Source organism: Chaetura pelagica, unplaced genomic scaffold (assembly GCF_000747805.2).
Source record: "Chaetura pelagica isolate M959 unplaced genomic scaffold, ChaPel_1.0 scaffold146, whole genome shotgun sequence".
Classification (NCBI taxonomy): domain Eukaryota; kingdom Metazoa; phylum Chordata; class Aves; order Apodiformes; family Apodidae; genus Chaetura; species Chaetura pelagica.
This window is the reverse complement of record NW_009953645.1, coordinates 609,327-623,812: the sequence shown is the minus strand read 5'-3', so window position 1 is coordinate 623,812 and position 14,486 is coordinate 609,327. Positions and strand designations below refer to the sequence as shown.

Here is a 14,486-nt window from a genome sequence, read left to right as displayed (position 1 = left end):
AAAAAAAAAAAAAAAAAAAAAAAGAGTAAGACTTCCCCGGTGGAGAGAAATGGGCAGGTCTTTGTTCAGCAAAAGCCAGCTGGGCTGGGCAGGGTGGCAGGGCCACAGCCCTGGCTGCCAGGGGCTCTGGTCCCACAGCAGCTCCTCAGCCCCAGGCTGGGATCACAGGGAGGAGCAGGCAGGAATGGGCAGGCTGGGGGCTGCAGATGCTGGATGGACAAGGCAGGAAAAACCCTTCCCACTGCTCAAAGTCTCCATGGTGTAGGGGATCTCTAAGCAAGGCATGAGGGCTTTGCATCTCAGTTACCTTCTTTGGGTGTGGGCAGTCTGGCTCCATGGAGGAGCTGCTGAACAGTGTGGAGGCTCTGGCAGCCACCAGGAGAGCAGGAGAGCAGCCCTCCTGGACAGGGGCCACCTCGGGATGGAAGCCAGATTACATGTGTAATCTGTGCCCCCGTGCAACCCACCTCCAGGAGCAGGTCCCCCCACCTGGCCCTGTTTGCTGCCCCATGTCAGGCCCATCTGGTGGCCATGGCCCGGCCACAGCAGATGCAGGGACACCTCACCAGCAGCCACAGCAACTGTCTTTTCACCCCCGTTTGGCTCTGGCTGCACTGCAGGGCTGGAGGCACAGCTGCACTGCTGCCAGGGCTAGAGCCCTTGTCACCTGAGGCTCAGAAACCTGCACCCACACATGAGCTTTCAAAAAATCTCAGATGTAGAAGCTCCATCTGGAAGGAAAATTATTCTTTCCGTGGGGGTCAGCTTTTCTTTCTCGTGATGGATAACATGAACGCATTCCAAAGATCAAGGCCATGGCCAGCCTCACTCCTCATTTAGGCATGATTCTCAGCACTAGATCATTTTACATGTACTTCTTACTGACACCTCTTCCTCTTCATCCAGTCCCACTGGGGAGTTAAAAAAACCCCAACCTTGTAGATGTCTTGTCATACTAGTCAGAAAAAAAAACAAAACAAAAGACCATCCACCAAACAAAAAAAGATGAAAAAATACTCCAGTGAGGTTCTAGACTTGAATGACACAGCTTTGCAGTCACTTCTAGGAAGGATAAATGTCAGTTCCAGTGCCCTTCATAAAGTGGAAATTAAATTTCAGGTGAATTTCTTGAAAAAAAAGCAAGTCCCCAAAGATTAAATCGTGTCAGAATTAGAAAATGGGCAGTAAAAAGTGATGGGACACCTCAAGGAAAATGGTTCTCAACATCTGCCTGTTGGTGCTTGGCAGAAGGCAGCACTGAGCCCTGTCCCCTTGTGCTGGGGCCGTGGCAGCCCCCGAGTCTTCCCCTAGTGTCTGGGTTTAAAACAAGAGGCCACTTGTGACCAGCTGGTGCCAGGGTGACTCTCCAGCCACTGGGGACTCTCAACAGCCACCCCGTCCACAGGAGGCCCAGGGGTGCCTCCAGTTGGCTGCACCTCCTTTGCTGTCCACACTCAGAAAGACCTGCTGGCAGCAGGAGGGACCCACAGGCAGCCCAGCATGTCCCCCCAGGCCTCAGAGATTCCTCCATGTCCTTCTCCAGCACAGGACTAGGGCTGGTGACTTGCTCAGCACAGCTGCTGGCAGGGACCAGGGCCTGAGGACAGACACCCAGCACACTCATGGCCTCTCCACCCCAGAGAGGACCATCCATCCTCTCAGTCACCATCAGACCAGCTTGTGCAGGGGGTCTCCCCACAGCCTCCCCTTTCATGCCATTCATCAAACAGCCTTTCCTTTTGCTGCTTCAAAGAGATCCATGTCATTAACCCCTCCCTGGAGGTCTTCAAGACCAGGTTGGATGCAGTCTTGAGCAACCTGGGCTGGTGGGAGGTGTCCCTGCCCATGCAGGGGGTTGGAACTAGATGATCTTTAAGGTCCCTTCCAACCCAAACCATTCTATGGTTCTATGGTTAACCAAACCCACAGCTCTTCACTTAGAAGGCTGAGGATGATCAAGATGAGCATTTCAATGTAATAACAAAGATGCTCTTATTTGTGGTCCTTTTTTGAATTTCAAAAAGGACCTTTTTTTTTTTTTTGTACAGAGAGGTGACACAGGTGCCTCCCCTGGCACTCACCAGGAGCTGACCCTGCCTGCTGGGGGGTTGATTTCCCAGCCCCACACCCTGAGCAAGAGCAAAGCTCTGCGAGAGGGATGATTCCACCTACTCCAGAGCATCAGCACACCCACAAATAGAGAGGGGACATCAGCCCAGTAAATTAAAAAGGAGCTTCCCAGGGGAGCCCTGAGCTGCTCCTGTGCTTCAAATTCACCTTGTGTATCCAGGGCAGTTGGGATCCCAAGTCTCACTGAGCTCCTGCCCTCAGCTTTGGATCGACACATTTGGGGCAATCTGGGGCTAAGGGAAGAGCAGAAGGGCTGCAGTAAAATAGTGATGTGTTCTTTTGTGTAATAAGTGTGTCTGTAGGGAGGCACTGAGCACTGCAATATTCTAGTTGTATCACCCCAAGTGTTGGGCTGGCCAGACACCAGGTGCATCATCCACCTCCGTGCTGGACTGACTCTACATGTGCCTTTCACCCTTGGTCATGGTTTGTCATCTGTTCTTTCAACACAACTGCAGAACTTGAATCAATCACTGATTGAACTGTGGCTAAAAGTCCTATGCAAGAGCTGACTGGAGAGTCACTTCTTGGTGTTTCTGTGTTCTGTGTTATTTTCAAAGTAGACAACTGAAAAGCATTTAGCTTTTTTTTTTTTTAAATTATTTTAGCTAAAAATTATTTAACATTTTAGATGCTAAACTTCTTTGAAAAGCTCAGCCTCGCCCCCCAGTTCCTCTCTGGTTAGTGCAAAGGGACTGAGCAGCAGCAGCAGATCTTTGCCAGGATGGGCAGCATGTCCATAGCCAGTGTTTCCTTCAAGGAAAAGGAAGAGAAAGAGCTACTGGGTTGGAAAAGTTGCCTTTAGCCTTCCCTAAAATGTCCTGGAGCAGCTTCTTGTCCCAGCAGCCTCTGATATGCCCAGCTGGGTGCAGAGGTGCCCACACAGCAGCTCCAGGTGACAATGGGACAATGGGACAACTGAACCACCCGGATCTTGGGGAGGGGAAACAAGCCCCACATTTTTTACATCACCTTTTCTCTAGGATTGAAACCTCATCTGAATCTCCAAGCTAACAACATATGTCCTTTCTGTGTGTTACGTGTTCAGGGGTGTGAGCAGGGGGAGCAGGGCAGGGCGGCTGCTTCTCCTGGGAAGTGGCTCAAACATCTGCTGTGGCAACAGCCTGAAGGGCACGACTGCCTGGGATATGTTATGTGGGGTGTGTGTGTGACCTGGGTTTGGTTGTTGGGTTGTAATGCTGTCTTTTAACTGAAAAAAAACCCCACCACACTAATATAAAGGGAAAAAAAAACACCACAATAAAAATAAACAAAACAAAACAAAACCCACAAAAGAAATAAAAATAAGATCTATTTAAACTGGTTTATGTGCCTTCCTCTCAGGCCTCCAGGTGAACCTGTTTGCAAAAACCTTTAGTTTTTTAAATAAGCTTTTGAGATCAATGCTGTCACTGCCAGAGAAAAAAGCCCCCTCTGAAGATCAGTGTGCCCAGGGGAGGGGATGGGCCAGGGCAGGTGGAGTCATTTGAGGGTTTGTTTTTTTTCTCCTCTCCCCATCCCCAAACCCCAGGAGTCAGCAGCTGCTGGAGCTGAGGGGGAGGCTGATCACCCCGGGACAGGTGGGTCCCCAGGAGCTGCAGCCACACAACAGCCCAACAGGTTCTGCCCACCCACCTGCTCACCTGTTGGCTGTGGGATGCCTGAGGTCCTCTTGTGTGTCTGGAGGGGGTGGGGGTGTGGAAACCAGATTATAATATTCCAGATGTGGTCTACCAAGTGCCAAGGAAAAGGGAACAATGACTTCCTCAGCCACTGGCTGCCCTTCTGCTGGCACAGCCCAGAGCTCTCCTCTGTGTGAAGCCAGGTTCAGCTTTGCTCTCCTGAGGGCTTTGACCCCAGCCCAGCCCCAGTACAAGGGTCCCTGGCTCCTTCCAAGGCTCCTTCCCAGCTGTACGGGAAGGACCTTGCCTTTGTCCTTTCCTTTTCTTGCCTTTGTCCACATCCCTGCACACAGTGACCCTGCCCTCCAGCTCATCCGCTCCCTCCTCAACGTCACATTTTCCACAAGCCCCAGTACCTGCCCTTTCTTCCCCTGGTTTGTTGATACCTGGACCCTACCTGTGAAGGTGACCTTCCAGCTTTGTGGACTTCATCCAGCTCCTTCATCCAGCTCCCCAGACCTTCCCAACTCTCCCAGCCTGTCTCCAGAGCAGAGCTGCTCCAGCCCTCCCATCATCTCCTCTGGACTCTCTCCAACAGCTCCATGTCTTCTTGGGGACCCCGGAGCTGGACCCAGCCCTGCAGGGGAGTCTCAGCAGAGGGGGAGAATCTCCTCCCTTTCCTGCTGCCAGGGATGCAGCCCGGGACGTGGTTGGTTTCTGGGCTGCCAGCCCACAGAATTGATAATTAATCACAACCTGTATTTAAATAGCCATTTGATATACAGGTTTTTTAATTCTGTAAAAAAAGGAGGGTGTAAGTACCCATGTGTGCCCAAAGCAATGTGCAGTCTGATAGTTTCTCACCCTGAGAGATCCCAGGAACAAGGAGGTGACCTCCTTTCCCCAGCAGCACACCCAGGCCCACATGGATGCCCTGCTGTGCAGTGACCCAGAGCAGGAACTCCAGGTGGCCACGGCAGAGTCTTCAAACCATTTCAGGTGGCATTTTCCTCTGCCACGTTTTCCTGGGGAAAAGCCTGGTTTTGGGGAGATCTGTCCCTGGGTCTGCTCACCAGGAACTCACTGCATGGAGCCCAAGAGCTGGCAGGGGGGCCTGGGTGTTTTCTTCTTGCTTTGCAAGAACAGCTGATTAGTTAATTCATTTGTGGTTAAACAAATTCCCTTCTAAAGCTCCATATAAGGAGCTTGCAGGCCTAGAGCTCTAAATAATCCCTTCCATCTTCCTCTTTGGAATGATGCTGTTGTTGCTAACAACAATAATACAACCCAAACTATAGGACAAAAACATTTATTTAGAGCATGAGGGATTCCACATTATACAAACCCTTTAAATTTATTTTTCTGTTTCACTGGTCCATTTCTACAACAAATACATCAGATCTACTATATAATAAAATTATTTACATTTCCAAACAAGACCGGGTTTGTTTATAAACCCTCTTACTGCTATTCACATACAGTACTTAAACAACAGCACAATACATTATTTTAATACCTAAAAATGACAACCCTGTATTCTAATTTGTTTATGAAAAGTGGAAACAAATAAATTTACAATTGTCTTCCCCTCCCCTTCCATTTCATACAAACACATTAACCTAATGTGCTAACCCTGGACCTCACTCAGTAAATCCAGGGGGTTTTAGAAGAACCCAGTTTTTATATCTATTTATCTGTCTTTTAGAAAAAAAAAAAATCATTCATTTGGAACAGTATAATATTAAAATGACTTACTGTACAGAATTTTTATTTAAAAAAAGAAAAATCACAGCTCAAAATTGCTATTGGTAAATTCACACTCATTTACAAGGTTCATGTTTCCATGCAGTAATTTACTTGGATTTTCTTCTTTTTGACTGCATTGCACTGGCACTCGTGTCTGAAATCAAGAGAAGAAAAAAAGCATGGATAGGGAGTCGTAAGCCATTCAGCAGAGGGGCACAGATGGCCCTTTTCTTTCTCCAAAACTACATCAGGGTGGAAAGCTCTGAAGAGCAAGGTTTCCACAGGAGGGGACTGGCTCTTCACAAGAGGTCACACCACTGCCAGGACACAACACTCCCCCAGATTCTGTTAGGACACAACTTCTGACTGGAGTGAGTGAAACATTCAGCAAGTCCTAACAGAACAGCCTTAAAAAGAAGAGTTGTGCATTTTTAACTCTTCTTTCACTTCAGTCCCCCAGGTGCCACAAAGTGCTGGGCAGCACCACAGAAGGACACCCCAGTGAGGTGCAGTGTTGGCACCAACTGCAGCAATTAGACCCAAGCATCACAGAGAGGGTGCTATAAAAAAAACTGAGGAACATGCTTTGGAGCCTGCCACACAGGGAAAGAATCCAGTTGAGTCCTTGGAAAATCAGGTCATTAGCAAACAAGTCTCTTCAGTGTACATTCTGTTTCACAGAAAAGCAGAAAAAATATTCTCTAGCACTACAGCAGAGGCAGAAGCACCTGCAGAAGCTCCAGTGAAAGCAGATGACATTTCCAGTGCACTTACCAAGGCACAAAGTTGTTTCAGAACAAAGAGAGTAAGGACCAAGGGTATTTGTGTCTTTAGAATTTTTAAAAATGTGACTTTTAAATGTTGGCAATGGATCTTTGGCTCTTTACAATATTTTCCAAAAGCTAGTAGAGCTGTGTGCATGTAAAGAATGAAAAGGGAAAAAAAATTCCAGGACATCTAACACTAGAAAGGCATCAGTAGGTCTCCATGGATGCTCAATGTTGTGTTAAAAAACCCCAGTATTTCAAAGTTTAATAAACCTGAAGCTACAGTAAACACTGAAACAGCCCTTGCTGGAAAGGTACTCCAAAAAGCAAAAAAAACAAAAAAGCAACAAAAACCAGTACAGCACCAGTTCACAGAAGTGAAACATCTCAGCAGGCACAACGTGGTCAGTGGAGCTCCTGCCAAGCAGCAAAGCTTCTCCTGAGCAGCAGAGGCTGCAGCCACCCCCCTGCTGCCCTGGCCTGTGCTGGGAGAGCCAAGGAGTCAGCAGGCAGCAGCTGTGGGTCCCTGTCCCTTGGGAGCAGCTGCACATCCCCCTCCCCTGCACCCAGCCCATCCTGCCCAGCCAAGAGCCCTGTGGCCCTACAGCAGGGCTGACCTCCAGCCTGGCCTCTGGCCCTTCCCTTTCTGCCTCCTTTTTCCTGGTGCTTACCAAGGGGATTCCTACACCAACTGACCAAAATCTCCGTCTCCCTTAATCAGCCACTATCTCCAAGGTGTCTGCTCCCAGCCCCACATTCCCTTTCCCACAGGTCAGCAGGTTCCTCAGGACACATAATGTAGCTGTAGGTTTCCAGGAGAAAGTCAGGAGCAAACAGAAGTTTCTTCAGCTCTGATTCATTGACAGCAGCACAGAACAGAGCAGGCACAAGTGGCAAACCTAGTTACACTTCTGCAGCCACCTCACTAATCCTCTTCCTCAGGAGAGTCCCGTTTTGCTCCTTTTCTCTACACCTTGGAAGCAGGCAGCTGTCTGCATGAAGACAAGGGAACCAGAGCCCAGGTACTACCCGGCAAGCTGGACCTGTGTCCTTAAGCAAAAACCTTTGATGCTGGGGTAGTTTCAGACATTTTAAAAACAATTCTTTTACTTACAGAGGTAAAGGAGTAACACAATCAGTACCAAACCCCCAGGTGAGTTCTGGTGTTGTTTAAATGTGTACTCTCGTGTTCCCACATTTTGAGAATTTGAGGTACCACTGGTTGTCATCTTTAGGTGTATTCATTACAGTATGTGGGGCAGGCCACACGGTTCAGATCCCCTCAGATTCAGGAAGGTATCACCAAGTCAACTTTACAATGGCTTCACATTTTGCAAATTTGTCTTCACAATCATGAAAGAGAATTTATTTTTACAATACAGACTTAGATTCTTCTGCACACACCTGCCATAAGAAGTAAATTTAATTAAATTCAGCAGCCACAAAAGTGCAGAACATATAGGTAAATTCTCAGAGTTAGGTAGGCCTAGAAGCCTTCTCTGAAACTCTTTAAAATGCCAACATTCTTACCAGCAAACTTCATTATCTCCAGTAGGGAAAATGGTTGCTGAATTCAACTTGACTTCCTTTTAGAATAATTTTCTATTAATACCTCTTTGTTCTGTAGGTTATCTTTAAAATACTGGTCAAATGCTGCCCTTTGACAGTCTCCCTCTACCCTCTCCCACAACTTTTGGCCCACAGAACATTTCTCACCCTCCACCACACAGAGCCCTCTGGCACTGACCATGTGCATCACATCAATGCTGCAAACTTTGTTAGAGTGACCTGGGTGGGAAGGAGCAGCAACTGCTAATGGCACAGGTTAATCTCTGCCCCTTTAGGACTTCCCAGGTCCTAGGGAGGAGCAGCTGAGGCTCTGTGCAGTAGCACACAGCAGCTCTCGGTCACCCAGCAGTGTCCTGAGCAGGCCTGAACCTCAGCCTTTGGCTTCACCAGAGCTGACGATGCATTTGGGAAGACTTTAAGCATTTGTCTTGTGGCTTTCAGGCTTCAGAAAAAAAAAAAAAAAAAGTCACTTTTTTACTTGAGGACAGTCCTTTTAATGGCAAGACGTTTCTGCCAAGAGAATTCAACTCCAGCTGGGCCAGCTTGCTGAGCACTACGTTGAGGAGCACTGCAGAAAGCAAGGTCCACAAAAGTACCCGCGGGGAATTCACCCCGGATTTACCGCCAGTGCAGGGGTCAGGAGACACTTCACCACCAACCTGGGTCTAAATCATTGAAACTCGAGATCTAAGCACACAACACTCACAAGCTTTAAATCATCATTATGAGCCAGTTATTGAAAGGGTTATTATTTGGGAAGCAGGTGCCTCCTGCCCTCTCCAGGAAAATGGTGGCTGTGCATTTTACCTTTTGCAGTGCTGGAGGCAGAGGCTGGTCTGGACGACCTCTTGCGCTGGCCGTTCTCTACAGATTCCTGTGAAGCTGCAGAATCCTCTGCTCTTGAATTTCTTCTATTTGGAGTTTTAGACTTTTCACAATTCTCTTTTGCCTCATTACTAATAAAGTGGGACAAAATATTTCTGATGAAGTGTAAGAAGAATTAGGTTTTTCTATGCAACTCAGACAAGCTGGAGAATGGACCGACACAGGGATCAGTTCTGGACTATTAGCACTGAAGGTATGAAATGCTAGAGATACCAGAAGTTTTATCAGATGAAGAATGACCTGAGCAAGCCAGAGTATAGTCCATTTCTATTAAAAATTATCAGAGGATACAAAATTGAGAAGTCCTCAAAGAGAATGAGAAGACCAAGAAATTAGATGCATTATAAATTGTCTGCTGTGCTTTCCACAGGTGCCACCATTACTGAAGTCTAGGAAAAGCAAACAAGTTACATTAGAGACTGCTATGATATGGGAATACAGGGTTGAAATTGCAGATGAACATAAGGAGGAATTATGAACCCTTCAGTGAATGTGCCAGCTCTGGCTTTTACTGAAGTCACCCCATCAATCCAACTGATTTCCTTACATATTAAACAGCTTCAGGTTTATTTAAAACTTCCTTCAAGCTTTAAAGCTTGAAGTGAAATAGTTTTCTCATAACAGAAAGCTTTTTCTGCTTGAAAAATAATTTTAGGTAGTGTGGAAATCTCTGTTTCTTGTCACTAATAAAATAATGGAGCACTACAATTTGTAATGAAACTCCTCTTTTATTTTAGCACTAAACTCATCCCGAGGTTTAGGTGTTTCCTCCTTGATGCATTAATGCCAGACAATTTCCAACGACTAAATGGTTACTGAGGATGAAACTAAACTTTTCTCCTGTGAATTAAAAAAATTCATATTGTACTGACAGTGGAAATGGAGAAAGAAAACTCGTTTCATGCCCTCTGGGTGATACTTGCAAGATTTTAAGAAAGGTTCCCTTAAAGAACTGACTAAAGAAACAGAGCACACCTGGGCATTCCAGGTTCCACTACAGTGTCAGTGTTTCAGAGGAAGTCCTGCTTGTAGAGGACAAACTACTACAAACACTTGTAGTTTTAATTAACAGATACCTGAAATAAAACAGTTTGTCAATGAGAGGAGAGACAAACATTCTCAAACAAGGAAACACAGCAGAGAATATGGAAGCACCTGGACTGTCTCAGATAGAAAATAAATTTTGAAATTTTCTTCCCTGTAAGTTGTTACTATGAGTAACCTAAAAACTGAATACCCCAATAAGGTCACAAAGTTGCTATTCTGAGTAACTTAAAAAATGAATCACAAACTGGTCTTCTGCCAAATAACCTGGGCAGCTGAAACAACAGCTGCCTGATGCAGAGGACACCTGGAGCTGAGCAAACAGGCAGCATCAGCTGAAGTCCAGTTATTACAGGTCATTTTTACAGTTTCTAGTGACTAATGCATGGTCTGGATTGTCTCACAGGAACCAACACATCACTCCTCTCTTTTTATAGGAGGAAATCAAGTCGGCTCAAGTAAAAATAGTAGTGCCTTGCAGGTTGCAAGGTTCCTCGAAGGTTGGAACCATCTGGTGTTTAACTCCAGAAGCTCAAAGCTGGCTGCTGTGAATACCAGCCAGCACCAGGTCCACAGCTTGCCTGAAAACTTCCCTTCTGTTCTGGTCTTGTTCAGAAAACTCTAAAACCAGAAAAATCCAAACAGAAATGCACTCAGGGTAATTGGATGTGGTGAATGACTCTGGAGAACAGTCACACAAAGACCCCTCACTTGGAGAATCTGCTCATCTGCCCAGTGTTGCACATGAAGCTTTTTAGAAAAATCCTACCCTAAAAAAACAACCTTCTGAACTTCAGTTTGTCTTTAATACAACCAGAAAGACCCCAATCCATGTGAAGGCAAATAGAGTTAAATATTAAATTTTGATTAACCCCTGCTGAGGGCAGCATCAAAACCCAGCCTATCCTGCCAGTAGTAACCAAAAACCTTCCCAAGGCTTGTCATACAGCTGCCTAGACTGACTTTAGAGCCTGGTGGGTTTAGAATCTTAACAGAATTAGATCTTGAAAACCACATTTTCTTCTGACAGAACAAGACCATTTGAAATTTGATATTTTAATTACTGAATGCCTTCACTGGGACAAGATGAAGCTTCTACCTGACCCTCCTATCAGGTTTTGGCAGTGTCAACAAGCAAATACAGAGGAAATCTGGGCAAAACAGTCATAAAGGTACAAGAAGAACATACTTTGGAAAGGCCTGCTTTCAAGAAAATAAAAAATTCACATGAGAGCTAAGCTGCAGGCTTTGGAAGTTTTAGTTTTGAATTCTTTTTAGAAAATACTGAACAGTGGAACCATCAGGGCCCCTCCATGATTGGAAACACTTAGGTCTGACAGGGTAAGAGGAAATGCTGCCCAGAGCACAAAGACAGACTTGAGACAAAGTTCCCTTCCAATCTGCATTTCAGCACTGTTTTGAAACATTCAGCTAGCTCCATTTCTTAGCAGGACAGAAAGGGTATGGACAAGAAAGTGAAAAACAGCAGCAGAAGTGTGATGGAAGCAAAGAGAAAGGGGCTTCCTCCCATGAAAGCTGTATCTATTCTGAATCTACACAAACTATCTCCTTACCTTTGACCAGCAACTACTGGAGCATTTGTTTCAAGCTCTACAAAAGAAAAAGATAATTTTTAAGTCTGCTGTAGCAGCACATACCCACGGACAAGGCATGACTAGCTCACATCTCTCTCATCACATATTAGCTCAGAAGAACAAGCTTCTCTCCTCACTGGTTCCTCTCACAGCAGAGCAAGCTGAAGTACCAGAGCCCCCCATCACCGGGTGCTGGGCCTGGTTACAGCCTGGATCAGCTGAGACACAGCAAAACTGAGAGGAACCTCACAGGACAAAACTGTAGAGAAACTTCCTGACATGGGCAACAGTCTCCTCCCTTTTTTTAACTTCCATTTATTTCTTCTAAAACTTCTAGATTTTTATTTGTTTTCAACTAATAAAATATTGTTTCTATTCTGCATGTACAATTTTGCCTTAACCCAACCAACTCTCCCAGCAATATCTCCTCAGGCAAAGGAAGACAATTGTCTGAAGCTGAATTGTATTTCTGCTGCATTGTACTTCTACTGAATTGGGAAACAAAAATCTCTCAGGAGGTGATGTAAAGGGAAGTCTTCCTTTCTCTCTCTCATAGTCATTTTATACATACAGATCAGATTTCCTTTTCATCATCTAAGGTTTCTAAGCTTTTTACTGCCCCTCTTTTCATTCTCCCTATATCTACCATGTAAGAGAAACGCAGACTGGTTTGGGTTGGAAGGGACCTCAAAGATCTTCTAGATCCAGCCCCCTGCATGGGCAGGGACACCTCCCACCAGACCAGTTTCTCCAAGCCCCATCCAACCTGGTCTTGAAGACTTCCAGGGATGGAAGCCACAGCTTCTCTAGGAAACCTGAGCCAGTCTCTCACCACCCTCACAGCAAAGAACTTTCTTCTAATGTCTAAAACTTCCCTCTTCCAGTTTTAAGATCCTTTGTTGAGAGGGAGCATCTATACTAAACACAGCCCCTCTCATAAGGAACTGCCACTTCTTCAGGGACCACCATTATAATGTCTTAACCCATATCCATGGTGTGTCCCATTGCCCTTGGTGTTCTCCATCTCACCCTTAACCGCCCTGCAACCCAGTGCTGCACAGAACTGTGGCTTTGCCTTTAAGATCAATTTAGTAAAGTCTGTTAGAGTGTCCACAAGGAATAAAGGTGTAAAAAAAGTAAGAAAACGGCTAATACTTGTTTCCTTATTCCCCTCACAATTTGTCTTTTTGGAACATCTAGCTCTTCAGTGTAAATGCATACAGCACATTCTGGGTGTATTGGTAACAAAAAAACAGACTAAGCGACATAAGGAGAGTTATTTTTCTTCCTACCCATATAGATATATATATATATACAAGAGTAAACATCTATACCATCAGCAGGACCTCCTAACCCAGCCACATCAGCACTGGGGCAGTCAGATGTACCTCGAGATGGTGCAGGAAGATTTTTGTTCAAGAGGAAACTTGAAGAAAGCAATTCAGCACATTTTACTTTCTGAAAGAGCTACTTCTGCTCATACCAGAGATGGCAAATGGATGCAGAGTGGCATCTCTAAAATGTCTATCCATTTTCCCTACTCATCTGGGAAATTAGTTTTTTTAAACGCCCCAGAACTGATGGTTGCCTGCTAGGGCTCCATCCTTGAAATACTGCTGAGAGTTCATTAAAAGCTGAACATAAACAAAAAAGGGACTACAACTCCACAGCTTACATCCCCAGCATGGCTTTTGAAAATCTTTTCAGAAGTGTCCCATATAAAAGAAAAGCTCCTCTTTGCTCCTAACAAAACTTCAAAACTCGAACACATAATCACAAATCCAGTCCCTCCTGCTTACAACTACCTGATTCTTTTTATTCTTATTCTTTTTATTTGATCCCATCCTGAATCTCTAACGAGCCTTTGGAGACTTCTAAAGAACAACATAGCCTACAAAGAAAATAATCCCCAGAAGCACAAATAATTAAAAACACCAAGCACATTAGTGACAATTAAATATGCATTATAAAGACTTTAGTTCACCTATATTCTGCTTTTCCAAAGCAAGATTTACCTGTTCTTTGAACAGTACTTTCTGATGGTGCAACTGAACTTTTTTTCTGTGTTAAGTGTTGAGAGGATGCTAGAACAAAAGTGGAGGGAAAAAGCATTATTTTCAAAGGGAGTCACAAGAATTTTCTGTTGTGTGATTGGGGTGCTTTTACCAAATGCTGTATCTCACAGCTCACTGCAGTTTTTAATTTACAGATGCTTTTTTTTTTTTAACCCATCCTGTACTTCAACCCCATCCCACCTCCCACCTCCCCACTTTTAAAAAAACAACTTTGGCAAAACTATCCCAAGCAAGTTTTCTTGAGCTAGAAGAAGTGATGAAAACAAGTCTCATTCTTAAATGTAACCGTTTTTCACCAGACTGAAAAATTTAAGCAAGTCCTAGAGTTTAGTCTCTCTCAATTAAATGCTCATTTCAACAGAAGCTCTGAGGGTAAACAGTATTTTTGTTAATGAATCAGTGTCCTCGCTCTCTCAATTTAATTGCAAGAGTGCAAAATATGCTCCAGAGGCTCCCTTGAGGTCTTTTGGCAATAAGATGGTATCTTAGGCTGCCAAGTTAAAAAATAAGATGGAAAAACAATTCCTGTTGGGCTAACGCTGTCTATTCTTGTCTTATATGTGATAATGAACTTAGGGAGAACATGAAGACAAAAAATTAAACGTTCCTGTTTAAATAAAGAATATCCATGTCCATTTGTCTCCCCTTTTTTAGCCACAGGGAAAGTCACATTAAGCTGAAATACTCAGTTCCACTGATTCTGTGGATTTTATCTTCCATGATTTTATCTTCTGTGTCTAAATTCACCACATGAATACTCAGACATATTCAGACAATTTATTTCAAAGAGTAATGGTTTATTTCCACACTGTTTTCAACAGATTAAAAATGGCATCAAGAAACAGGAACAATGTCATAAATAAAGTCGGTCAGATGCTCAAACTAAAATAGTAAAGGAGGCAGCTAAGATGTGAAGGTATTTTATGTTTCTGATTTGGGTGCAATTCCCTTGTAATCACTTTTTCAGGCACTTCCCTGAAATGAGCATTTTAATTTTTCCCTAGAAATGAGTGTGGCTTTTTTTCTTCTGGAAGTTATTCAGCTATTTCCCTA

At 44.7% G+C, this 14,486-nt stretch overlaps 1 protein-coding gene across 1 annotated transcript in view; it reads right to left on the bottom strand.

Annotated features, from left to right (window-relative positions):
- Window positions 1-5,268: 5,268 nt before the first annotated feature.
- Window positions 5,269-14,486, bottom strand: part of NCOA6 (nuclear receptor coactivator 6) — a 33,278-nt gene continuing 24,060 nt past the window's right edge. Inside the window, exons 9-12 of the mRNA XM_009999846.1 lie at window positions 13,374-13,442; window positions 11,338-11,374; window positions 8,642-8,790; window positions 5,269-5,652 (exon numbers count right to left, since the gene is read on the bottom strand). Of these exons, the coding sequence (XP_009998148.1) occupies window positions 5,606-5,652; window positions 8,642-8,790; window positions 11,338-11,374; window positions 13,374-13,442 (302 nt within the window). The 3' untranslated portion in view covers window positions 5,269-5,605. The remainder of the gene's footprint in view (window positions 5,653-8,641; window positions 8,791-11,337; window positions 11,375-13,373; window positions 13,443-14,486) is intronic.